Source organism: Diadema antillarum, unplaced genomic scaffold, assembly GCF_040938485.1.
Source record: "Diadema antillarum isolate AM-2024a unplaced genomic scaffold, OU_Dant_1.0 seq00001926_RagTag, whole genome shotgun sequence".
Taxonomy (NCBI): Eukaryota; Metazoa; Echinodermata; class Echinoidea; order Diadematoida; family Diadematidae; genus Diadema; species Diadema antillarum.
This window is the reverse complement of record NW_027272589.1, coordinates 278,492-305,627: the sequence shown is the minus strand read 5'-3', so window position 1 is coordinate 305,627 and position 27,136 is coordinate 278,492. Positions and strand designations below refer to the sequence as shown.

Sequence of the window (27,136 nt, the reverse complement as noted above, 5' to 3'; positions counted from 1 at the left end):
TGTATTTTCGCAAGATTGACGCAGACTGTATACCGTAGCTATCCAATGATATAACCACTGTGTAATTTCTTTCATCATCCGAATTTCCGAATATTATACAGTAGGAGACAGCAAAATGGAGCAAACCAGTTTATACAGTTTGGCAAAAGTGTATCGTACCGTACTGTACCGAGCTTAAAGTGGACCACTTCCCGATGTGCTCCAAAAGCGTACCAAAGCGTACCAAAAGTTCAAAAACATGCGCGTATCATGCGAATACGTCACAATGCAAAGACATCATTCTCTTTGTTTGGGACAGGTGAAGTTCAAGCAACAGGTGAATGACATTCTAGCTACAAACAAGCGTGACCTTTTCTAAAAATAACTGGTGAGGTACACTTTCTCCACAGAGCGCTCAAACGCTCCAAAAACTGACACAGTTCGGTACGGTACGCTTTGGTTCTCGAACGCACCCCAAGACAAAGGCGGTGACTACTCCATTTTTTTGACGTTGAGGGCGTCAATATCCTGCGTAGCAAATTAGTATGAGCAGAGGGCCCAGAAGCCACACTATACATTAACAAAGAATTACAGTGTTTGAAGTTTTGACGGAATGTAGTGGATATAATGACGTTGATAAAGACCAGTTCCTGTTTTTATTTTGTTGTTCTCTCATTTAAATAAGAGTTTCCCAATCCTATTTTCTTTGCTTCTTCCTTCCAGATGTCACTCACCAAAGCTGAAAAGGTTCAGATAAGTCTCGAAATTCTTCAGGCGATTCGGTTCCTTCACGAATCAAAGATACTCCACCTTGATATCAAGCCATCTAATATCATTGTAAGCAGCACTGTCATCTCCTTTTCTTCTTCAGTGTATTGTCTGTTTCAATCTGCTAACGAATCATACAGATTGCAACTTCCGTACAAACGCAACTTGTTCGGGATCATACAGTTTTGGTTGAGACCTAATTTCAGGTTTCTAACATTTTTTGGTGAAATAATGAGAAACCTCTTATGAAATATGAAAGAGCATGTAATTCTATGAGGAATTCAACGTTTATTTAATGAAAATTGGTTTTGAAATGGCTGAGATACCCAAAAAAGAGCAATTCTAATAAAGTGTGGGACCCACACTTCATTACGATCACTTTGTTTTACTTTGTTTTTGGATGTTTCAGTAATTCCAAACCCGATTTCCATCAAATAAACTTTGAATTCCTCTTAAAATGGTATGCTCTGTACTATATCATAAGTGTTTTCTTGGTATCTCGCAAAAAGTTAAAAAACCCAATTCTCATCTCCACCAATACTGTACCATCCCTTTACAGCTTGCAGACATTTTAAAAAAAAAAATGAAAGTGATAATTATTGCCAAGTTTGAATCTTTGATTATTGATCCAGTAATAACTCTTGGTGTGCGTGTGCACCCATGTCTTATCGTCTTACCGGTCCCTTGACCGGGCGTGGTCGTGGGGGCGCTGCAATGACGTGGACACCAGTCTCCTCCATCTTTGTCTATCTTGGGCCAATGCCTGGGTCTCTGCAAAAGGTTTTCCAGTCCATTCTGCGATGTTGTCAGCCCATTTCTTCTTCTGTCTGCCTCTTCTTCTTCCCCCCGGGACTGTGCCCTGCAGTATGATCTTTGAGAGGCCGTCTGATCGTGTGACGTGGCCATACCACTTTAGTTTCTTCTTCTTGACGATCGTGAGGAGGTCTTCGTAGTGGTCAATGGTTTGCCTGATGGTTTTCAGCACTGATTCATTTGTGACATGATCTTTGTAAGAGATGCCGAGAATTCTCCTGTAACATCTCATCTCCACTGCTTGGATCCTCCTCTGCAGGTCCGCTGTTAATGTCCAGGACTCACATGCGTACAGGAAGATTGATGTGACCAGAGTGCGCAGTAGTGTAAGTTTGGTCTTCAGACTGATCTTCTTGTCTTTCCACACTGGCTTGAGTTTGGCCATTGCTTTTGCTGACTGTGCGGCTCTTGAAATGACTTCAGTGTGTGATCCCTTCTCATTCATGATGGCTCCCAGGTATTTGAACTGGCTCACCGCTTTGAGCTCCTGTCCGTTCACTGCGATTTTGTTTGTTAGAGGTTGACTGGTGTTGGTCATCAACTTCGTTTTCTCAGCGTTGATTTCCATGCCAAACTTTGAAGATGTGTCATCAAAGCGTTTCACCAGTTTTCCAAGCTCTTCCTCTGTTCCGGCGAGGCCATCGATGTCGTCTGCAAAACGGAGGTTTGTGATGGTCCTTCCTCCGATGCTGACTGTGCCCTGGTGGTCAAGAAGGGCTTCCGTCATGATCCTCTCAAGGAAAATGTTGAAGAGCGTGGGTGACAGCAAGCAGCCCTGTCTCACACCCACTGTTGTCTGAAACCATTCCCCAATATGGTCTTGTACGAGTACTGCACTGGTTGCTTTTGAATACAGTTGCTGGATGGTCATGATCAGCTTTTTCCCCATGTTATATCTCTTCATGGTGGCCCACAGTGCGTCGTGCCATACTCTGTCAAAAGCCTTTTTGAAGTCTATGAACACATGGAAGATGTCTTGTTGATGTTGAGAGTATTTCTCGCATAGAACTCGTAGATTGAAAATCTGTTCTGTGGTGCTTCTTTTGCTGCGGAATCCTGCTTGCTCCTCGGCTATGATTTCTTCAGCCTGTGGTTTCAGTCTGTTGAGGAGGACCTTCAACATCACTTTGCTGGCGTGGCTGATGAGGCTAATTGTTCTGTAGTTGCTGCACAGTTGAAGGTTTCCTTTCTTTGGTAGAGTGATGATGAGTGATTGGGTCCAACTAGATGGCCATTCTCCGGTCAGTCAGATCTTGTTGCATATTGTTGTGAGTAGGTTTACGACTTCCTCATCTCCATTCTTGATAAGTTCTGCTGGGATGTTGTCAACTCCTGCAGCCTTTCCATTCTTCAGGGATTTAATGGCAGCCTCTACTTCTTCTCTGAGAATAGGGAAGTCATCGGCATTGGTCGATTCTTCCATTTTGAGAACCCCTGGGTCACCTTGCATACGGTGGTTATAGAGTTCTCTGCAGTACTCCGTCCATCTGGCTGTGATGTCGCCACTTTCAGTAAGGCATTTCCCGTTTTTGTCCTGTATAGTGGTTGCCCGCGATTGTTCCTGTTTTGTGAGACTTTTCACAATTTCAAAAGCCTTTCTACTGTTGTTCCTCTCCAGGTTGGTCTCTATATCTGCACATTTCTGTTCGATCCAGTTTTCTTTTGCCTGTTTCATACTCTTCCTGATCATCTTGTTAATCTCTGAGTACTCAGCTTTCCCTGTGGAGTGTCTGAGGTTCTTCAATTTTCTGCGGGCGTCACACATCTTAAGAATGTTGTCATTTACCCAGGGTTTCTTTCTCTTTCGTTTATAGCCAAGAACTTGTTTAGCAGTATCTGTCATGACTGTGTTGAAGGTGTTGCACAGCACTTCAGGGTCTTCGTCCACCACCAGCAGTGGAGCAAACTTGCCTCCAATTGTGGCCTGAAACACCTCGCATATGGCTGGATCTTTCAGTTTATCAAGGTCAAACTTAAGTCGTGTGTTGCTTGGCCTTTTTGTCTTCTTCAGCCTGACTCTGAAGTTCATGATGATGAGATCATGGTCGCTGCCAACATCGGCCCCTGGAAATGTTCTTGTTTTGGCTCTGTTGATGCCAGATCGAAAACGGTTCTGAACCAGTATGTAGTCGATCTGGTGGTGGGTGCCATTCGGTGCGTGCCAAGTCCAGCAACGCGAATCTTTGTGATGACCGAGGGTGTTGGCCAGTGCCAGGTTATTGTAGGTGGCAAACTCTAGAAGCCTTCTCCCCCGATCGTTGGTGTTTTCATTACACGAGGTTCCATAGTGCTCTTTCCAGTCTCTTTGTTCATCAAATCCCTGAATGATGAGGATGTCTTTCTTGTTCGTTTTCTCTACAGTGTTCTGTAACTCTGTGTAGAACTCCTCAATCACTTCGTCTTCATAGTCTGTGGTGGGCGCATAGACTTGGACGATGGAGATATTGAAAGGAGCTGCTTTGAGAAGGATGGTGATAAGTCTGCTGGATATTGGGCAGCATTCCATAACTGAGTCCTTGATGTTCTTATTGACAAGAAAGCCCACTCCTTTCACATGGATGTCTTTTTCTCCACTGTAGTAGAGGATGTTCCCCTCTTTGGTCTGATGTTGACCAAAGTTCTTCCATCTTGCCTCACAAAGGCCCACAATGTCCCAGGTATAGTTCTTGAGCTCATGTTCAAGTTCTTCTAATTTTCCTGTGGCAGCAAGTGTTCTCACGTTCCATGTGGCGGTGGCAATGTTTTCTCTTCCTCTAATCTTGTTCCGTTGATGTCCACCAGTAGCACACTTATCACCCCCGTCCTGGTGTCCGGCGAAGGGCGCGGTCCTTGGTGCCCGAGCGACGACCGATCCGGTATGGAGTTTTTGTGCATAAACACAAATCAATATTATACAAAATGTAGCAGTCTCACTTTCCCATAAATATCATGAGAATATCCAACAATTTCGTTTTCCGTACCATCCACAGACCTCCCAACCTTTCTGACTGAAAAACAGGGATGATTTGGCTAAAAAGTAGAAAGAGCTAGCTTTAAATTGTCCAAAGCTGTGGTAGAATCATCAGGAGAAACAGGAAACTTCTATTGAAAGAAGAAGGGAATAGTCAAAAATTCAAATTCTCTCCCTAAAATTCAGAATGGCTGGGAGTTCTGCAACCACATTTTCTTTTGGTCTTCTCTTACTTTCTTGCAGGTGGAGAAATCAAGCAAGAAAGCATACCTCTGCGATCTCGGGCTTGCACACATGAAGTCCCGTGACTCCCCGGAGGATTCCAAACCGGGCGTGCGCGGCACGATCTACTACATGCCGCCGGAGTGTCTCAAAGGCCGACGGGGACGGGACAAGGGGGAAAGCAAGATGACCTCGGCATGTGATATTTGGTCTCTAGGGTGCACCCTCCTCGAACTGTTCACGGAAAAGCCGCTGTGGGGCGACGGGGATAACCTCCTCCTACTGGGCCGGCTCGTGGGCACCCATTCCCTGCCTCCACATCTGAGAAAAGCTGATTCTGACATCAAACGCATCCTGGCGCCGTGCTTCGATGAGGACCCGAACGAGAGACCGTCAGCCGCTCAACTAATGAGCCGATTCCAGGAGCTTGGCTATTGAGTAGAGATGGGCAACTGGCTTGGATGTTTGATGCAGTGTAGAATCTGCTATATCTCTTGGAGATGTAGACCTATCGACTAAAGTTGACAAATTAAAATGACAAACTGCTGTTACTCTCATTAGATACTGTGTAATTGCAGTAGAAGTCACACAAAAAGCTGATTTGTACAAAATCTTTTATTTTACAGTTCAGTTGCTATGTCTCTTGGAGATGTATCCACTAAAGTCGACCAATTAAAATGTGAAACTGCCATTAGTCGTGTTAGATACAGTGTAATTGCAGTACAAGCTGATTTGGAAAAAAAAAATCTTTTGTTTTTGTTTGTTTTTACTTGTTTTCATGTTTTGGTTTGGTTTAGTTTTCTTGTTATTTATCTATTTATTGCTATCCTATTGCAGAAGCAAAAGGTAATATTTGAAGAGTTTGTTCGCAAAAACCGATAAGTCCATATTTGCCAAATGGAGATATTTGCGATTAAAGGTCAAGAAAAATAAAGAGAATAATAAGAAAAATTTTGCTTCTTTTGACCATAACTTCAAAAATGTACCTTTATATGTAGTGACCAATAATTATATAATTTAAAAGGTATTAATTTGTACTTTATGACAGAGATCGTACTTCAAAATCTTAAAAAATTGACTTATTGGTTTTTGCGAACAAACTCTTCATTTAATGGAGCTGAAGCATATAATGGCATATAAGGTACAAACACAGTCTGCATTATCAGAAGTCATGTCCACGTAACAATGATACAAGAACATTTTTCTTGTATTTTTGAAATGTCCAATATGGTAACCAGATCTTCTTTCATTGTTTAAAAGGAATCGTGCATATTGCAATGATAAGTCTAACAGTGGTATTGTAAACAAAATGTGCAATTGCAAATAGTTTGCCTGGCATTGTTTGTTTTGTCTTGTATTGTTTTGTTTTGGGTTTTTTTTTAATTTGATATTAGTATTTTTATTTCATTGTGCAAAGAAACAAAAATCCCCCATTCATGACAGTAAAACCAGGTTCTGGGGAAGAAAGTGACACATAAAGCTATTCTTTCATTATCATTATTTTTATGATTATCATTATTATTATTATTATTATTGCTATTGTTATTATCATCATTATTGTTGTTGCTCTAATTATTATCATTGTTATTTGCAAATAAATATGTTTCGAAATGGTCTGTTCACAATCACACTCTGCATTTTTTTTTTTTCAGAAGGTAATAGCAGGAAAAACATGAAGACAATATCGGAAGAGAAGAATGTACAGAAGAACTGAAAGTTTGCTTGGACTTTCTAACAAATTTGACTTTGTTAATAAGCAACAGTGCTGCATTTTTAAAGATAATGATACAACTCATTTCTATTCCAGTGTGGCCAAACTATAGGTGTACAGTAGAATCGAGTGCCGTCCACAAACATAACGTACAATATTTTCAGAGGTAGATTCTTTACTTTTTTCCTTTTTATGACAAGTTGCTTTTCTGAGCATGTAGATGTTACAAACAAGTCACATATTTATAAAAAAGTTTTATTATCATTATTGTTGTTGGTATTATTATTATAGTTACTGTTCATCGTTATTATAATTATCAATATGACAGCAGTTTACAGCAGGTTTTTTGTGTGTGTATGTGTGTGTGTGTTTACATGGGGCTTAGTAAATAAGGAAGTTGAAAATGTAATGCACAAATGTTAAGTATTCAAACTGTATGATAGTACAGCTATGATGCCAACAAACAACGGCTGTACTCCTGTTTGGTAGAACTTTATCTGGTAGAACATTTGACTATGTAATATTTAAGTTGTAGGTGTGAAAGGGAATATTCAACACATAACTGAAATGCACATTGTATAATTACTGCGTAGCATAATGTTTGTATCTTACTGTGCGCGTGTGCCATAAAGTTGAACAATCATGTCTATCGTCACCTGTACGGACAGATTACGTACGGAGGGGGGGGGGGGGGGTGTATAATATGACACCTAAAAAGGAGGACAATCACATTCTCGATATTGGGTTTCCCTCTGTATAAGGGTCATGCCTCTACAATCAAGGTACATACACATGTACAAACAATAGACAGAAAAAGAGTTTTGGTAAAATTATCTTGAGAGAAGAAAAGGTTGAGGTAACAATATCAATATCTGTCTTTTTTGAAATGCAGATTCACTGTGTTCTTCTCATTATGACCTTTGTTCTTTGATGTCTGACCATGGCATCCTTGATTGCTGTTGTGTGCATATAGGCCTATATGAACAGTAGTGAAATTAATGTAAATGCACACACGTTTTTTGTTGCAATTCCATGTGCTTTCAATATTTGCCTACACACTTTGATTTTGATGTAAATGCATAGATCTATGGCATATTCGTGCACATCTCTGCCAATGAACGTAAATCTTCCACCGCCCATAAGGCCACTCGGGCACTATAAGTTATTATTTTTCTGAGTTTTTCATTTGTCTTTTGTTTGGGGGTTTTGTGATGGGGTAAAATATAAACTGTACATATATTCAGGTAATACTGTAAAACATGATATATTCGCGGCATGAATTTTTCGCAAATTGAAGCCGACGGCCTTTTTTGCAGCATGAAATTTTCGCGAACTGCTATTGCCATTCAATGCATATAGTGTAGTAAAGAACTTTCGCGTGCATTTTAATTTCGTGAATCTTCGTGCTCGCGAAATTTGCGAATAATGCACGCGAACATTCCTCGTTTTACACGCCCCTGTACTTTGTAATGTCATTGACCATGCCCTACTGGATTGTTTCATTGTTTTGATTTTGTATTGTTATATTTTTTTTTTTTTTTTTTCAGCATGTCCTGGCTGGTCATAATATTATGAGTTCTTGTTGTAAACTTATGTGTATTTGACATTTGCTTGTATGAAGGTGCTAAATTAAGAAAACAAAAGAGATTATGTTCCTTCGCTCTCTCTCTCTCTCTCTAAGAGTGCATTTTGCACGTTTGTTTTTTTTATGCAGTACGAAATACAATACATACATGTATACTGTCATACAAATGTAAATGTGACTGCTCAGCTCAAACCCACAAAAAGAGGCCAAAACAAATTCCCACATTTCTACATCACTTAAAGGATTAAGTTCTACATTTTAAAATGATACATAACTTCTTTAAACTGGACCATCTTGACTGACATAAGATGGAGTTAGGATGTAACATTTAATAACAAATAGAGAAAACAGGATTTGAAGATAAAGGTCACTCAGGCATGCTGTGCAGATGTACCAACGAAAATTATTATGTATTCTATTCCCGAGTGAAAAGCAACGCCTGTCTGAAGAGGTATTGCCAAGAAAAAAATGCTAATTATTTCACTGTCCATTTTGTGTTACGTAAGCCAACAAATTTTGACAGAAGGTAAGGACAAGATACATCTCAAGACAAACTGAAAATTTCAGTATGTCAACCAAAATGACATATGTTGCCCCTTTACAGAGAATCCTAATTTGCAACTTTGTGGGTTTTTAGCTGAATGGCCACATATTATGGAATATGTTACACAAAGAATCTGTTACTGATAAGGAAACTTTGGTATGCAAGAGTGTTGATGGAACGATGATCAAATTTATTCAGATTATAGCACATTCAAATTAGTGTATAATGTATCAAAAAAATAAACATGTATGGATGTACAGTATGTCTGCAATAAATATCAAAACCCTATACGTTTGTTGCATAAAATAAATACACTGTACACTACCATATTGATTCTGTCTCATGCCATTGCACATGCATACCATGAATTGCTAAAATTGAATTACAGTGGAAACTTGATATAAAGAGATCTGACATAACAAAGTACCTGATATAACAAACTAATTTCTCCAGTCCTAATTAATTTATTTCCCTTGTTGCACTGTTAATTGGCAATTGATAACAAAATATCTGATATATTAAAGAACAAATTGTCTTGATCTGAAGGATCTCATTACACTAAATTTCCACTGTTATGGAAAGTACATACTGTAAAAGTGGATATTTTCGCACGACTAATTTTGTTTTTAATCGTTTTTAATTCCGTGGAATCAAGACAGTAAGTACGGGAACATATTGCAAGCAAAATCATTCATGTGCTTTCATTTTCGCGCTAGTTCCTGGTTGTGCGAAATGTGCGAAAATTTCAACACCGCAAAACTTTCCACTTTTACAGTAATACCTCAACCTCAAATTGGAAGTTTCTCATACCTCTATTTTCTTTGGACTTACAAAGTATCATGCATTAAGAGCCATATATTGCAAAAGAAATTTATGCATACCAGCATACACTAAAATGATGGGAATGTTTATGGAAGACAACTCTTATCTTTGCACTTGAGCCACTGGAGTGAGCAAGTAGAAGACATTCATCTCATCGCTATATGTTGCAAACGGGTCTAGGGCACTTACCCCCTGGGGAATTACCCCGGACCCTAACCGTGGCCCTAATCTTAATCCTAATCCTGAACCTAATCATAACCCTAACCCATACTCCTAATCCTAATCCTAACCCTAATCTTTACTCTAACCTTACCATCAAGCAGTATTTAGCTGGGTGATATGGTTGCAAACATAAGACTTTGCACCTACTCATACATACTTCTGACACTCGTCCAAAAGCTCTGGATACAGCTTTAGGGACACAATGTGTAGATAACTAGCATGTGATTGCATGGGATGTAATACTGTAGTTAAACATTACGAAGACACAAAGTGTCTCCTCAAGGTCATGTTTAATTTTCAAAGTGACTATGAGCCTGCAATGTCTCCGAAAAGCTGGATATATCTACATTCTAGATCACATTTCTGTTCTTATTCTTATTATATTTGTCATTATCACTTGGATCATTACTCACTCATTACTCATTATTCATTGTTATCAAAATAAAATACATATATATATATATATATTTTTTTTTTTTGGCATAAACATGATTACTTGCAATAAACAGAGGTGAAAATGTTGCAAGTCAAAGAAAACAGGCACTTGAAAAAAAGAAAGTGAATAATATCAACAAATATACGAGTCAAATATTAACAACATTAAAGCTTTCTCTATATTGCAGATACAATGTAGATTTAACCTCTCCCTGTTATGACTAAAACGTGACATATTTTAACTTCAAAGCAAAGTCTTGAAAACAAAGTCAAGAAAGGAAACAATGCTATTTAATGTACAACTTGGTACAAACAAGTATTCATATGCATGAAAGTTAATGGTCTCTACTTCAAATCAGCAACTCCCAGCCAATGGAATAGCAGTTATAACAGTTTCCTTTCCAAGCTGTGTCATCCTGCCAGAGGTTTTGTACACAACACTTCATTAACACTGTGATACTGCTGGCCAATTGGGTGTGAATTGAAGATTTGTGTAGGACCATTACTGGATGAATGTGTAAGTCGTAATGTTGTGGAAATGTGCTCACTTGTTGCTTTGTTTGTTTGTTTGTTTGTTTGTTTTATCAATACTGCTGTCTATGCATTCAGCTTTGAAATATTTTTTGGTCTCCTCCATGACTGCAACAAAAACAGAACGAACAAAGAAACAAACAAACAAACAGCAAGATAAAATATAACAACCTTCATTACTTCTGGTGAGCAGTCAAATCGTACAACAGCATTTGCCCATAGAATCTGTGATGAAAGGCATGGCCATGATGGTTGGACTCATGCATGATGTATATATTAGGGTGTTTGTGAGTACACCCTCCCTACAGCTTCCCTCTCAGTTCAGCCAGCTGCTGGCTCTCCCGGAGAGCTCTGGGATAGTTGATCGTCCTTGCACACCAGTCCCTGGGAACACTGTTCAAGCCATTCTGCATCAATTGGAGAGAACATAGCAAAGAGAATTATCCCACTACTCCCTGATTTAGGGGAAACAGTTTGAATGCATCAACACAATGGGATTAACTTCATAAAGAAAAAGGGTTAAGTAAATGCATCATTGTATAGGTACATTTTGCAGCACAAAGTCTAATAATTTAATATTCATACAAGCCTACAACTTCCACGAAGCTCTCAATTCAAAGCTCACATTTCTGTGCAATAAGCTTCATATACAGTGGACCGCAATATCTCTATATGTGATCCGCTACAACAGAAGGATCCTTAAGTCGTTGGCGGGTGAGCCGAGAAAATCGAGTTTGAAGTCAGCTCACCAAAGTCTGTCAAAACGTTCGGATTTCTGTTTTTAACATAATTTTGTAGTCTAATGTAATCTATCATCATCTGCCGAAATTTCGAAGCTAAATGATCAAAGGAAAGGCCAGAAAATAGCATTTTTCTGGGCCATGCTCGGCTCACCCGTCAGCGACTTTAGGATCCTTTTGTTGTAGCGGGTCACATATTCACTTTACAGGCTTTAAGCTTCATTTTTGTCACATTGTACATCAAATAATACAATGTCATAATGCAGAGAAGGTACCCACAAAGACAACAATTCATTGACTGCAACAAACCTACCTGGGATTTTTGAAACACTGAACAAATTATGCTTCTTCCCCCTAATGTAAGCACATCATAGATATCAAGCATCTTATTACTCCATCTAACCCATAATGTGCCTATGCACCAAGTGGCCTTGATAATGAAAAATACAAAGAATTTTCAGAACAAATTTATTTCACCTTCCTACAGGAGTGTGGGGCGCTTGTACGCTTTCAGGAGTTTTTGTATCCCACCAACCAAAGCATTAGTCCCATGGGTCCTATATTTTTCACTTGAAATATCAATACAAACAATCTGCCCTTTCCCCTACACTTTGCCCCCTTGGGGGCCGTTTATAAATCCCATGTGACCAGTACCTGAAAAAGCCGCATACATTCTCATCAAATGGGTAATTCATGATAATGACAGAGTTAATGCAGATGCCTGATATGCAACTTTGTACATCACCCATATGTGGGAGAGTCACAGCCAACAAACATTAAAGATCTCACTTCATTCAATCATCGCAAAAAGCAGGGTGCATAACTTGGTGAAGTAGTATGCCCTAGGTACATAGTTATCCTATGTAAGACCAGTGAGTGAGGGTAAATATAGGCTATCCAGCCATCTTCTCAGATTGAAAATGAAACACAAAACTCACTCTGGCTGCTAGGCACGCTCCAATGAAAGCGGAGCGACTGGCGTTGCAGCCCCCTGCACGCATAGTGGTGCGGATCCCCTCAACAAAGTCTGTGCTGTTGAGGAGTCCGTGCACAGCGGACTGGAACGCCCCAGGCAAATCTGTCATTTTGATGAAACAAATAATAATCAGCATTAATAAGAGCTCCTCTGTCACTTTTATTCAGGTAATCGCCATTCAAGTTGCATTCGTTAAGAATAAACATATTTTCATCATTAGCTTTAACACAAGTGTAGGAAAAATAATTAATTGCCAGTCTTGATTGATTTAAGTTGAAGCTAATTAAAGGATATTGTTTTTTGTAATAATGTAGGATATAATGTTGGACGTACAAAGCCTTCACTGTCATAAGATATTCACGAATCATTCACAGTTAATGGTGTGACAGAGATGTCTATGATAGCCTTAAAATAGACTCACTATATAACCATAAGATAAAGATGGGTAGAGAACAGATGACACTTCATTAAATTTGGGAAATTCAGTTATTCATTTGCTGTTCTGAGTAAAGTTTTATTTTGTCTTGTTTAAGGTGTCACCAACTTCTTTTGAAAGGTGTTCTCACAAACTTCTATTATACCACCATCACATTAATGTTATCACCTTTGTCATAATTACTATTGCTCTCAACATCTATACAAGTTATACCACACATTACTACAACTTCTTCTGCTATTACAATTCTTACAATGAGCTTGAACAGAAGTAAATGGTGGCTGAAGTTGAGGGGGGAAAATGGTTGGAGTTCCACTTTGCCACACAGTGAACAATATGCAAGTTTGTTTTGAACGTGGTTCACTGTGCATATCTTTTCTCACCCAGCTAATCACCGACCATTCTGTTACTGTAATCAAAACAAGATTTTTCTCCATACTTTCATTTGTCCAGGCTTGTCATTTTGCTGGATGTGAATTCATTCTTCTTCTTTTTCTATTCTTTTATTTTTTTTAATTAGTATTATTATTATTATTATTTTTTTTTTTTTTTTTTGGGGGGGGGGGGCAATTTCATGGAGGGTACTTTAATGGTGATGGCATTTTGTTACTCAGGAGAGCCCCTCTCCTTCATTCACCTCAGTTGTTCTTGAACAGTTTGGTGGCTGCCGCAAAATGAGGGACGGACTCATTCTGCCTGATGTTCTCCAGGAAACCAATGATGGCCCGGTCCAAGGAATGGGCATTGGATCGCTGGGGATTTCGCAGCTCCTTCAACACCGACTCCACCGCATTACCGCCGCTGCCACGGAGTATGTAGTGCTCCACGATTCTTTCATTAACAGAGTTGGGAAGAAGGGAATAAGCATAGGCAAGCAGGTCACTTGAAATGGCAACCACTGACTCTGACACATGTCAAAAGCATTTGAACAAGAACAAGAGAGAGTTTTACAACGGCCCGACAAGCATTTGATAAGCTTTATCACTGAAAGGACAAGTTTATGAGTGCTAATTTCATGTTATCACCTGTCACCAATGTAATCAAAGTCATGTTTCATCACACAATAAGAAATTATAGGAATCTATGTAAATGCAATTCATTGATTTTTACAGTCTTGTTAACTTGTTAAAGACCAGTCCCAAGTATACTCGCGCAGGTGCCTATAAGAAAGTGTGTTATAGGAAAATCATCTCTCATCGGTGGTCTAACAGTGTCAAAGAGTATGTACACAAAACTGACCTTCAGACAAGGACAGGGGAAAAAAATCACAAAGCAACAGAAATAGACAGAAGTGACAGAAACTAGCTACTTGTAATTGTGTGCTGTACCTGGCAGCAACTAGACTATGCACAATGGCTTCATCGGCTGTCATGGTAACGGAGACAGCCTCCTCCACTTTGTCTAGCATCTCTGGTCTGCCTGCATAGAGGGCGGCGACAGGGACAACTTGGATGATGGCATGCATATCCTTACTCCTCTCACTTCCTGAAAAAGAGAGAGAGAGCGATGTTTGAAGGGAAAAAGAGAAAGGTACTATAAAGGCCACAGTAAACCATAAACATCTTCTTTTAGTGATCACACCTTTCCAGAACAACTTGATAAATTTAGCTTGATTTCTTATGCTGCGCTACTGCTGTTGCTGCTACTGCATTGTCTTTGTCTTTGCCTAGCATTATCATCAAATGACAGTTTTTAATTGAAATGAAGTTTAATACAGAAATCTACCAGATAGAGCGGGGTTAACTATCCATATAAACACTTTGGTTATTCCAAAACATTCCATGCTCTTAGACTAAGAGACGATCTCTACTGGTTATTACAGAACATTTCATGCCTGTTTAGACTAAGAAACAACCTCTACTGACCTGTTTCCTCCATGCCAGCTTCATATTTCTTCATAAAGTCCTTGATGACCTGGTTGCGCCATGCCGCCTGGATTGGGAAACCCTTGCGCACGCCAGACTTCATGACATATTTGGCATTCGCTGAATCCTCATACTCAGTGTCTGGGCCAAAATATTGGTATTGCGTCTTTGCAAAGTCTTTGGTGTCTAGCCCTGTTGGAAAAAGCATCAAAGTCAAAAATTTGTAACCAGATAGATAGTACAAGATGGTCTTTTGTACATTCTGTCCTTTCAAATCTCTTTTTGTTAGATTCTTTGTTGTTTTGTTTTTGTTTTGTTTTTGTTTTTGTTTCTTTCATCCTGCCCTTGGTTCATATACATGTACAGTCAAACCTGTCTATAGCAGCCACCCAAGGGAGCCGGAAAAAATGTAACATGTAACATGTATCATCGTTGTACACATCAATAAGTACTTACATGTACATGTAAATGTATGTGTGTACGTATAACCTACAGACATGTGTTTCATGTATTGAACAATGTTGGTTTTATGAAATTGTTGCACATAGCATGTGTACAGTCATGAAGAAAGCGTAACACTAGTGCATTATTATGCCTGAATGAATGATGAATACAGCGGTGGTGATCACTGAACATTGCCCATGAATGACTGGCACGGCTTTACATAGCAGAAAAACACGCTGAATTATCGGTTCTTTGGCCGCTATAGACAGGTTAAAATCTATGGCAGGAAACAAAATTTGTGGCCGCTGGCCGCGTTAGACAGGTGGCCACTATACACAGGATCTGTAACAGGGCTTCTCTCGCGGGGATTTTTCAGTGGCTGGCCGCTATAGACAGGTGGCCGCCATAGACAGGTGGCCACTAAGGCAGGTTTGACTGTACCTGTATTTTTAGACATACATTGTACTTTAATATTAGGACTTGTGCACTAAAATATACGTGTACAGTGTATTCATCTTTCCCCACGATCAAGAAGCTCTGGCCTACGTGTACCATAATTCAGCTTGGGACATCAAATGAACTCTATAGGAATTGCAATGTCTGCCGGGTATGCATACTGGCTTGTCTTTCTCCTATCCTCAGCAGCTTGCTTGCTTGAGACCAGGGTTAGCAAGGTAAAAGAAGGCTGCTCACCTCCACACCTGACCAGTGATTCAAGCAGCGCCAGGGTCTGGTCTCCATAGCATGTGTTCTTGCCAGTCTCAATACAGTAGAAGGGATTAGCCGATGGCACTCGGAATTCTGGATTCTCAGAGCTGCCCAGCACGTCCTTCAATTTGTTGAGATTGTAGATCCAATGGATAGGCTGAGCTGGACTCAGAGAAAAAGACACATGATCAAGTTTGAACTTCTTCTTGCAAACAGCTAGCACCAATATAATCAATAATTCATAGTTATCAAAGGGTAAAATGACAGAATTTTCATTACACAAATCTTCTTTTGCAATCTGTTTGATCAAAACTGAGCATGAAGTCATACGCATGTGGGATTTTCTCAAAGAAAACAATTCACATTACAATTTTGTGCATTTCTTTGGCAATACAATGTGTATAAAAAAGTATAAAACCCTAGTATTTTCACAAAGGGAATCAAATCATTCTCCTACACACTGCCATGTAATTTCAACTACAAGGGAAAATGTATCCAAAGACTGGCAATGAAATTCAATAAAATCAGCTTAAACCCCCACCCCTCCCCCCCCCCCAAAAAAAAAAGTAAAAAAAAAAAAAAATGATTACCTGTTATTCTCCTGGAAGGCTGTTTGTGCTTTGAAATAGCTAATAGGTCTGAAGGACACATAAACAGCTGGACACTTACTGAACTAAAAAGGTATCATGTGCTCAACTAATGCGATTTCATCTATGCCACTAATAATCAATAATTGGGTTAAGAAAAAAACAAATTGTTTCATGGTCCTCCTGCTCAAACTAATTTAACACATACACACATGGGTAAAGGCGCATATAAAGGCACATATAAAAATAAATGGAGTTGGGGGGGGGGGGGCGGCAGGGGGCAATTCTGGTCTGTTGCAAATATGGCATTATCAGAACACTAGCTAAAACTGTACTTGCAGCTGATAGCTTTTTGTCTTGAATTCATTTACATACATACAACCATATACCTTGGTGATTTCCCTGGTAGCCGTGGCACAACAGTCGACAAAAAGATGCATATTACGCTTATATCATTTTTTTTTCCATCAAATGTCCCTTGAATACAAGTGTACATGCTCTCTCTCCCATTTTTTTTTTCCAGACTGCAGGGATGCCAAGTTCAAAAAAAATTTATGAGTGAGATTTTCATGACTCGGCATCTCGGCATGCGACTGTGCACACGAGCGAGGGTGTGGGAGGGGTTTTTCCCCCCCCTGTGGCCCGAGTCCCACGGTAGGGAGCTTTTTCAATTTTTAGCTCTTAATGGTGCGATCAGGTGCATACTTAAGTGACTATAAGACAAAAGGGAATTATACCTTCATTTGCAACTATCACTTTAATCTTTTGAGCTATGCTCATTATTATAGGCCCAAGTTGCAGACTTCGCCTGATGCGTGAGAAAAATGGGTGTCATGCGTGAGATTGTGAGATGGCCCCTAAATGCTTGAGTCTCACGCAGAATGCGTGAGACTTGGTAGCTCTGAGACTATCTTCCTCTCCTTCCCTTTGACAATCCTTCCCCTCGATCCTCAACCAAAAGTGACTTACCCGCTGCATCTCCTACAAGTGCACCAACAATAGCTGCTACTGCCCTCTGGTTCACCACATCAGCTGCTGCCATGACGACTGATTACTCACAAAACTGATCCATCTACGGTGAAATGTACACACAACATGGGTTCCCAAAGAATGACAGACATTAGTTCCAAGGTAGCTTGCAATTCCTTGTACTTTGAGTTCATCACTTCTGACTAAGCTGCTAGGAACTTTCAACTTTTGTTCAACTGTATTAAACTACAGTGTAGAGGTCTGTCAAGAATGTAGAATTGAATATTGGTAAAATCACACACGATTTGTTCACTTGGGGACAGTGGATTTGAAGACCCTACACTAGATCCAATGGTAATGTTCTGTCTGGGCAAACCATTCCAGAGCTTTCCAACTTCAGGGAATTTTCAGTACCGGTATGTATCGATAGAATAATGAATGCACACGTAATGATCATGAATTTTTTTCCCCTCTATCTCTCACTTTTCATTTTCATTTTTTCATGACATTAGGCTAACAAGATTGGGCAATGATGTCATAGAATTGCCTCATTCGTAAGTCTGTCACTGACCTGTGCAATAAGCACCATTATTATTTTTTCTAATCAGATTTAAAAAAATTTAAAAAAATTGTATCATTCTTGAAACTAGTCTGCTCCACATGAAAAAGAGCCAAAAAAGTCCTTACAGATCAGAGTTTGTTTGCTTTTAGTACTTCTGTTTTTTTCTCTCACAAATTCAAGTCCTTGAGTACAGTTGACAGCCACCTGAGGTCAATGGGTCAAGTTAAATACCGGTATTAAAAGCTTGGAAAAAGATATGTGACTTTGATAAAATTATATGAAGAAGCACATAACCTCACAGCATACAAATCAAAAGCTGCACTATGTCACTCATTTGGAGGGCAGAGAATCAGATGGTAAAGACTATAAATGACACTTTGTACAAGGACATAACGTTACCTCTAGTAGGCCTACACTACAGCTCTACACACCAACACCCTGACAGATGTGTGCTGTATCTAGCTACAAAGGGTGTATACATGTACCGGTAGGCCTTTACTGTACAAAATGTAGGGTGATTAGATATGCCTTTTTCTTTTTCTTTTTCTTTTTTTGCCAGCAAAACACACCACTGATTTTGCATTGAATTGAATTAAAATCAAACTGAATTGTTCGAAATGAAAACAAGCTAGACTGCACGCACTTGCCAACTGTTAGTGAGTGCATGCATCAATGCACATAAATGTAGCCAGGCATTATAAGCGAACAGCGTTTGAGTGGTAAATCTATGGGGAAATTAATACGGGTATTACATGGTTCCCCACACGTAGCTGTACTGTATTGTAAGGAAGTCTTTCAAAAATATATGCATCTAGATTATAATTGGTAATAATTTAAGGAATAGACTAGACTATACACATTGTACATAGGGTCTACACTCTAACTTTGTTAGTTCTACTGTATTTTACATTAGGCTACATGAACAAAGCATTATTATCAACAATTATTAACCCGTTCCTTCCGCAATTCTCGGACTGCCTTTAATGCCCCCAAACGAGATTCTTTTCGCCCGTCGACAGAGAGGCACACAGGTTGGTAATCCAGCTGTGTGAAGGCAGTCAAGCGGTTCATTGTGTCCCCCTATCTACGGTCAACTACATGTGCCCGTGAACAATGGAAATATCGATCGGGTGCGAGGTACGAATAGAGCGTGCGCTGATGAGCTCTCAGAATCTTTTGTTCTACACAAAACCAGGTACCTAAATGAGGTGACTGGGGTCAGCGAACCCGCATTTCTAACTGATCTCAGCCTTGATCATTATGTACATCATGTTCGTACGAGTTTACAGCAGAACAAGCAAAAAACTAAATCAGGAAAAGGTACATAATACTGTAAAACCCCCTTTTTTAAACAGCAGGAGAACAAATCTTGATAGAATAAACTCTGATCTTTTTATCAAACCCACTTTTCTGAGCATTTTAACACAAAGAAACATGAATTTAGGTCATTGAAGCAGGCACCCTTGTCTTCATTTTGGGAACCTGGTAAACCAGGTTCCCGTAAGGAACGGGTTAACAGTATCGGCAATAACATTGCGCATCCATCAGTCCATATCATGATATGATAGATGCATGACAATGTGATTACTAATCTGTTAATTGCAATCATTCTTTATTCATTCCGCTGCTTGGATTCATGCAGTCCGGTGGCCTTACTCGTGATAATGTAATGATAGCCACCAATTATTCACACGTAACGTTAGTCGTTAGGCCTAAATCATTGGCCCTCACTAAAACTAACGTTACCGGTTACAAATCATTGTGACATTGACAATGCCTAACGTTACCTACCTACATACATGTAACCATGATAATGACGTTACCACAGCTAATGAACGTTTAGCTATCAACCTTGCAAAGCAAATGAAAGAGCGTGCCAAAGCCGAAGGCGAAGATACGAAGTATGATAATAGTTGTCACCAGATTGTTGTAGTTGTGGTCGTGTGTGGGTCCCTTCGCCTTGGGCCATGCGAACTACCGAGCGTAATTAACTCAAAAATAAGAGTGCAGTAACTGACTCGACAGCTCAGGTCCAAGCAGATTCAGCTGGCTTCAGGGCGTTGGTAGCGAGCTTTGACAGCCAGCCATTCAATTCATGTGGTCAGTGGTACTACTGGTCTCCGGTGGTATTGTACCGGTTGTACCTTCGGGTACGGTGGTACCAAAGGAATTCCGAAAGCCAACGAACAACGTGTATTATGCAACTCATCAGCAGCCTTCGATTACATAACGTGAAAGCCGATCCTCCGCCCCCGATAGATCGCGCAATTCGCTGTCGCCTGGTGGCGTTGTTGCTCTGCGTGTCACAGCGAGTAGAGTTAAAAACGTAATCCAATGATTTAAAGCAAAAACAAAACAAAACAAAATAAAAAATAACACGAAACAAACATTAGGCCTACAGCATAAATTCTGGTTTTGTTGCAAGAATGAAATTCATGGAGAAGAGCCAGAGATAAGAATGGATATACATTGTAAAGATATTTTAGTTTTCATACCTGTCGCCGAAATGTCACACTCACTAATCCTGTTTGCCTTTTTAGTGTTTTGTTTTGTTTTAAACTGTTGGTTCATTTGTTTGTTTGTTTGTTTGTTTGTTTGTTTGTCTCAGGGGAAGATAAATGTATATCATCCTATTCCAAGAGTCATCCAACCGTAAAGGCACTCTAAACTTTGAATGTAATAACAAATAGCAGAACTTGGTCTTTATTATGAGTTCAACGATGGCCAGAAGGGAGGAAAAGTAAGAGAAAAAACAAAAAAGAAAAAGCAAGAGAAAGCAAAGAACAGTTCATTCCTCAAGGGAAACAAATGTATATATATATATATATATATATATATATATATATATATAGATAGATATATATATGTATGAAGAGTTTGTTCGCAAAAACCGATAAGTCCAAAATTGTCAAATGGAGATATTTGCGATTAAAGGTCAAGAAAAATAACGAGAATAATAAGAAAATTTTTGCTTCTTTTGACAATAACTTCAAAGATGTACCTTTATATGCAGTGACCAATATATCATTTAAAAGGTATTATTTTGTACTTTAAGACAGAGACCATACTTCAAAATCTTCAAAAATGGACTTATCGGTTTTTGCAAACAAACTCGTCATATATATATACATATATGTGGAAATCATTTTGAAACAAAATGTTGAATAGATGCAGTGAACAAAATGACCATAAAACGTGGTACATGTCCAAACACATAAATAGAGTTAACATGTTAGAAACTAACAAACGCAAACAGAAAAACTGAATTGCTCAATTTCCACTAATACTAGAATATGATTTAAAAAATACAAATGTCGCGATGACGACTGGTATGCCTCTGCCATAATGCATGGTTGTGAGGCAACAGTTTCACATACATTGAAACAAGTTTGTCACAAATGTGTTGTGTTTACTTTCCTTGAACTAGGTTTGGATTGATAGCTAAATTGTTTAAGACAGCGAGTATTTGGGAATTTCAGTATTTCAATTTTTCCCTTGACCTTTAAGGACTCTTGCCCTTTGACCCCATTGCCCACAATTCTTCAAATCACTAACATTTTCATGCCAATACTCAATGCTTCACACTGGCACTAGTCTAATGGTCCGGGACCAGTTAAATCACTGTTGGACCAGTAACTTTTTTCAGGAATGAACCAGTAAAGAAAGGAAAAACTGAGTACCTACTCGTACAACAGACAGGTCAGACCAGTAGAAAAAAAAAAAAAAAATTGGTTAGTGCATGCAGCCCTGCAATACTTTAGATATTTTCATAATATGAAGAAATTGTGACATTTGAACATTTCCTATGATCTTTGACCCTATGACCAAGCTCTTTCACTAAAGAATCATTGGGCAGTAATACATGCACATTGTATACCTAGTTTTACTTAGTAATAGTATTAAGTTTATGTATTGAGTAATCTCCACGAAAAGTGTAATTTCAAAAGAACTTAGCATTTTAAACTGACCTTTGGTCCTTGACCTCTGACCCAATGATCCCAAAATTCCCAAAAGAAACACTGTCAGGCAGCACATGCATACACACCACATTTCATGATGATAGAAAAAAGTGTCACTGACCTTTAACCCCGTGGCCCCAATAATTATGTATACCATTTTCAGAAATAGCTTCAGGCATTGGATAAATATGGGAAAAATATTGACATTTTGATAATTTGACCATGACCTTTGACCTTCGACCTTGAATATGTGCACCCAAAAGTTGATAGGCACAATTTCGTCCATTCATATACTATGCCAAGTTTTATTGTACATGCACAGCTGTATTTGGATACCTCAAACAGTTTTTGAGTTATGCTGTCCACACTAGATTGATACTGTAGCAGACAGGACAGATGGACAGACAGACGGACAGACAGCCGAAATCACTAAGTCTCCGGCATAAAAAAAGCTTATATCATTACATGATATTTCTACCGTTCAAAACCTTCTTAATGCAAAAAATTCCTCTTTGGATTTTCTTAACCTCTCTTAACACTCTCTCTAATCACAAACACAGACACACACACTCGCACACACACATTGACACAATGACACAAATCAACTTTAAAAATATGCTTCAAATATTTGCAATTGTTTCATTTCTGTATTGTCACACACGTCAAATAGAGATTGGAAGCAAATTTACAAGAGTAAAATATAAAGAGAATTCATATACAGCTTGTAAATCAAAATCTGACTCATGAGAAGCTGACTAATGCATTATGCAAATGTCAGTTAATTCCTGATTATGTGGGGAAGAAAATTTCATTAAGTGATAATAATCACATCAATATTTATACATCACATCAATACACACCAGCCCACCTCTAAGTAGCACACCTGGCCAAAGTATCAATAGAATCCATCAGAGATTTCTTTGTTTTTGTTTGTTTGTTTGTTTGTTTGTTTGCTTGTTTGTTTGTTTTAACTCTTTTAAGATCTTGCACATACAGCAGAGCATTAAGATAGACTGACAGACATCAGGGATGCTCTCTTTGGTGTCCTTCAATGTACACAGAAATGCCCATATTAAAAAAAAAAAACACTTGATGTTACATGAGGACTCGAGGTGAAAGAGGTCAACCTAGTCAATCTTGAATGTTTCATATTTTCTGAAAAAGCTTTTCTTCTTCAATTATTCTTAATTTGGGGATCATAAAGCAGGGCTGAACCCTAACCCATTTTTTTCTACTGGTCCAACCTGTCTGTCGGACCAGTAGGTACCCAGTGTTTCCATTTTTTACTGGTCCATTCCTGAAAAAGTTACTGGTCCAACAGTGATTTTTACTGGTCCTGGACCATTGGACAAATGTGTCTTTAGCCGTTTTGGTAGAATACTATATTTTGTAGAATAATGTGATTAGGTTAGTCTTAAAGGCCCTTTTCATTTCTTAAAAATCCTTTACACACTTTCATGTTCAACTCTTATAACTTTTGAAAGGATGATGCTACTACTTTGAAAGTTGGTATTAATCATGGTCAGAAGTGCTAACAGAGCATGCTCAATTTCAGCCTAATCTGGTAATCCCTTTTGTTGTTGCTATAGGCTATGGTGATTAACATCTTGTTGTTGTTGTGGTTGTTGTTGTTTTTCATTGCGCAGCTAGAATGGCTTGGTAAAGATAAAGCCCTTGAATAGACACTATACTTTGGAGCCTCTTTTCTCAGTTCACATTTTTCTAGAGTGTGTGCTTTCTTCCCGATACTTACAGTAGATAGGCTAGGAGAGTCCATTTGAATTGACTAATACTTGCCCATCATTTTAAAGCTTAAAGGGACTGTACATGTCTGGCTGAGGTGAGGATTTAGCTTTTAACGTTTTGCGAGATATTCAGAAACCACTCTATGAGATGTCAAAGAGCATGCAATTCTAAGAGGTATCAAAAGTTTATTTGATGAAAATCGGTTATGAAATGGCCGAGAATCCAAAAACAAGGTGAAACAAAGAGATCCTATTAAAAGGCGTGGGCTGTCGCCTTTTAAAACATGTATCATCCCTTTTTTAGATATCTCAGCCATTTGAAAACCAATTTTTATCAAATAAACTTTGAATCCTTCTTTAGAATTACATGCTCTTCCATATTTCATAAGAGGTTTCTCATTATCTCACTTAGGAATGTTATAAACCTGAATCCTCACCTCAACCAGTACTGTGCAGTCCCTTTAAAGTGTGCTCTGTCAGACTGCCCTTTACTAAATATTCATATTTAGCGACTCTTTGTTGGTTTTGTGATGCAGGGTTACAATAAAATAATGATAGCAACAATAAATACATGCATAAATAAGTAAACTTGGACATGACATGATTCTCGTACATTTTCAGTTAACTGTAACGTTTCACACACCTCATAGACATTAACAGGTGAACAATGATACAATTAAGCGCAAGGCAGAAAAAAAGGTGGATGATGGTAAAGTGTACATTAAGAAAAAAGATCTCCACTCTGTTTCTGCAGACTTCTGTTTTCAATTAACGGTACATATGTCAATGAAAGCAGAAACCGGGGTACGTGTTCCTCCCCCATCCCGTCACCTGTGGTTGTTGTTTTTTTCTCTCTTTTTTCTTTATGGTAATGTTGAATTTGGCAGTTACTATTCATTCACATGAGTTTTTGTACGACATCAACTTTTAAAACCTTACCTATGGGTGGAAGTACAGTCCAACTTGAGAGGATTAATATCATACCTTTTTTTTTTCTTATGGAAGTTAAAATGGATGTAGTATGACTTGATCTACATCCAATCCTACCTCTCAATTTTTAGTCTTACTTTGTTTACAAACATTTTGCTTTCCACCTGTTCCAAGAGTCACTGCATTATGATATACAATGTCTATACTTGCATAATACCTTTTACCTGCTCTCTTAAATAATGTCTGAAACACTTTCTTGAAACCTCAGGTGACACCTGTTCATACATGTAGTAGGGTCAGTTTTCTTCTTCTTGGTGACATCATTCAGACCAGTATTGTCTGCCTATTAAAGCCACAGAGCGACATTGATCAGAAGATAATAGTCTGAAGACAAAGACTACAGCTTCATCACACTTGCAGTTGTTATTGGCCCTGAAACCAATATCTGAGGTCACAGCACAACTAAGATGGGTCTGATCCAAGACTACTTCCTCGCGTGCTCGTCAGTGCTCAAGATCCCAGCACTGCATATGTCTGTACAGTTCAAAGGTTGTTTCTGGATCTACTGCCTCTGGTTTGACCTTCTCAGGAATTAAACCCGTGACATCCAAGTTCGCCGCTTCCACTATCATGGTAGGGGAGAACATGTCAAGTATATCTGGAGGGGGAACTTCAGATGCCTGCATAAAGCAAATATGAACCAGAAAATTATGTTAGTTTTTTCTTGTAGTACAATGTATTGCTGTACATGGAATATTGAGAAAGAAGTGAAGAGCAACAGTACTCACATAGAAAATACACATTTCTGCCAGAGAAAGGGGTTAATTCAAAAACAAATCAATACCATATACAGAAGATAACAGAGTAACACAAACACTTCTATAAACTTAACCCACTGAGGACGGACTGATTTTGCTACAATATGCATTTCCCATAGACACCTGCCCGAGTATTCAGGACGCGTCCTCAACGGCTTAGCATGGTTGAATTTTGTATGAGAAATCTACCAGTGCTTTGTCTTCAGTAACAATAATAGCAATGATGGAACTTAATGCAACTGAAGTATTAAAGATTGCTATGACACCTCTCCTAGAAGTGTCATGTATGAGCACACTATTCTATAAATGAGAATTTAAGAGAGTTCTTACTAATCTCTACTCAAGGTCTTAATCATCAGCATGACCTTACATGACAAATATAATTCATCCATATTTCTGTGAAGGGTTCATCTTGGTTTTAGGCTAAGATATTAAAGTGTGAACATAATGCTGTGGAAAGAGCTCAGCATTGAGACAGACAGTGTGAGGAGTGCAACTTTACTGTATGCCTCAACATGGAGCCTAGCACAAGTGATGCAGTTCTGTGGATATCAGATCAGTGGCTCTTTTACACATCCGGGATAGGCTTAGGTTAAGATTAGTTTCAGGTTTACGACTAGCATCAGGGCCAGGGGAAGTGTCCTGGGTAATTGCTCAGGGGGTAATTACCCTAGACCCGCTTTTTTAGTGTAAAGCCAGACAAAGGCAACATCTTGGATAAAACGTCTGTCATTTTTTAACTGCAGCCATATGTCTGAAGAAGAAAATCATACTTCTTGGACCTTTTCTTACTCCAGCAAGCAGCTCGAACACATGCTACCAGAAAATCATGTGTGTGTGTGTGTGTGTGTGTGTGTGTGTGTGTGTTTGTGTGTGAGGGGGCAGGGGAAGGTGTCATGTAGAAAACAAAATCTCCAAGAACAGGGAATGTTCTATTCAAGTACTGTTACTTACTGTAGATGGCTTTGTGGGCTGTCTGCGCACCCTGGACAATTTCTGCATGATGGCCGTTTCCAGCGTTTCATCAACTGGCACAGAGAGTCCAACAAGTCCTGAATGTTCAAATGAGGCAGAGGAGAAGAACAGCATTCAGCATGCATTATCCCTACTTCCAGTATGACAATGTTTGAACTTGTAGAAAATGAAGTTTGCATAATGCAGTAAGTTCATTGTGACAGTTTCCTAAGTTCACAATCGATGATACACTGTCACAGTGAGAGATTTTAAGCATTTTGCTAGAAAGCTTTGACTTGAAAGATTACATAAAATTTATATCCTACGTATGTTAGAGTGATTTCCTAGCATTAACATGAAATACTGCTCATCAAAGAGCGTCAGGTTACTGCATAGTGCCCACCTGAAATTAACTACTACTGAATGTGAAATATGCATACAGTGTTCATGACAGCGCTATTATCAATATCATCATGCACAGCATGAATTACATGTAAGTAACTTTAAAGTGGGTTTGAATAATTCCTATTCAAAAGCCCCCCCCCCCTGAAAAAAGGTACATGAGATGATTTTTTTTTTCAACACACACAAACATTATTTTACACCGTACCTGTATGCAAGAGCCATGTTTATGAACATACCGGGTGTCCCAAAAAAAGCGGAACGGTGGATTTTCAGTACCTTGCGTTCTCAAAGTGATATATTTTTTGACATCATTAGAAAGAACATCTTCAGCAGAAGACAATGATACCAAAAACATTAAATTTGGTTCAGTACTTTTTATTTTACGCCAGTTTCTGTAAATGTAGTCATTTTCAAATTTCGCTGGATTTTTGCGACATATGAGATAGTAATTTGGGT

At 38.9% G+C, this 27,136-nt stretch overlaps 2 protein-coding genes across 2 annotated transcripts; one reads left to right on the top strand and one right to left on the bottom strand.

The window, feature by feature from the left end:
• Nucleotides 1-702: 702 nt before the first annotated feature.
• LOC139713219 (serine/threonine-protein kinase mos-like) lies at nt 703-7,111 on the top strand (the record flags this gene model as incomplete). Its single annotated transcript, XM_071624964.1, has 2 exons — nt 703-816; nt 4,754-7,111. Coding segments are annotated over 2 exons (531 nt in total), but the record flags the coding sequence as incomplete, so codon positions are not given.
• A 3,069-nt stretch (nt 7,112-10,180) lies between these two features.
• Nucleotides 10,181-17,380, bottom strand: LOC139713208 (crystallin J1A-like). The gene is made up of 7 exons (XM_071624955.1): nt 17,308-17,380; nt 15,737-15,913; nt 14,600-14,791; nt 14,063-14,219; nt 13,372-13,565; nt 12,261-12,400; nt 10,181-10,989 (listed from the first exon to the last, which is right to left on the bottom strand). Exons 1-5 carry the CDS (start codon nt 17,378-17,380, stop codon nt 13,373-13,375), a joined length of 792 nt encoding a protein of 263 aa, XP_071481056.1. The 3' UTR covers nt 10,181-10,989; nt 12,261-12,400; nt 13,372.
• Between the last annotated feature and the right edge of the window lie 9,756 nt (nt 17,381-27,136).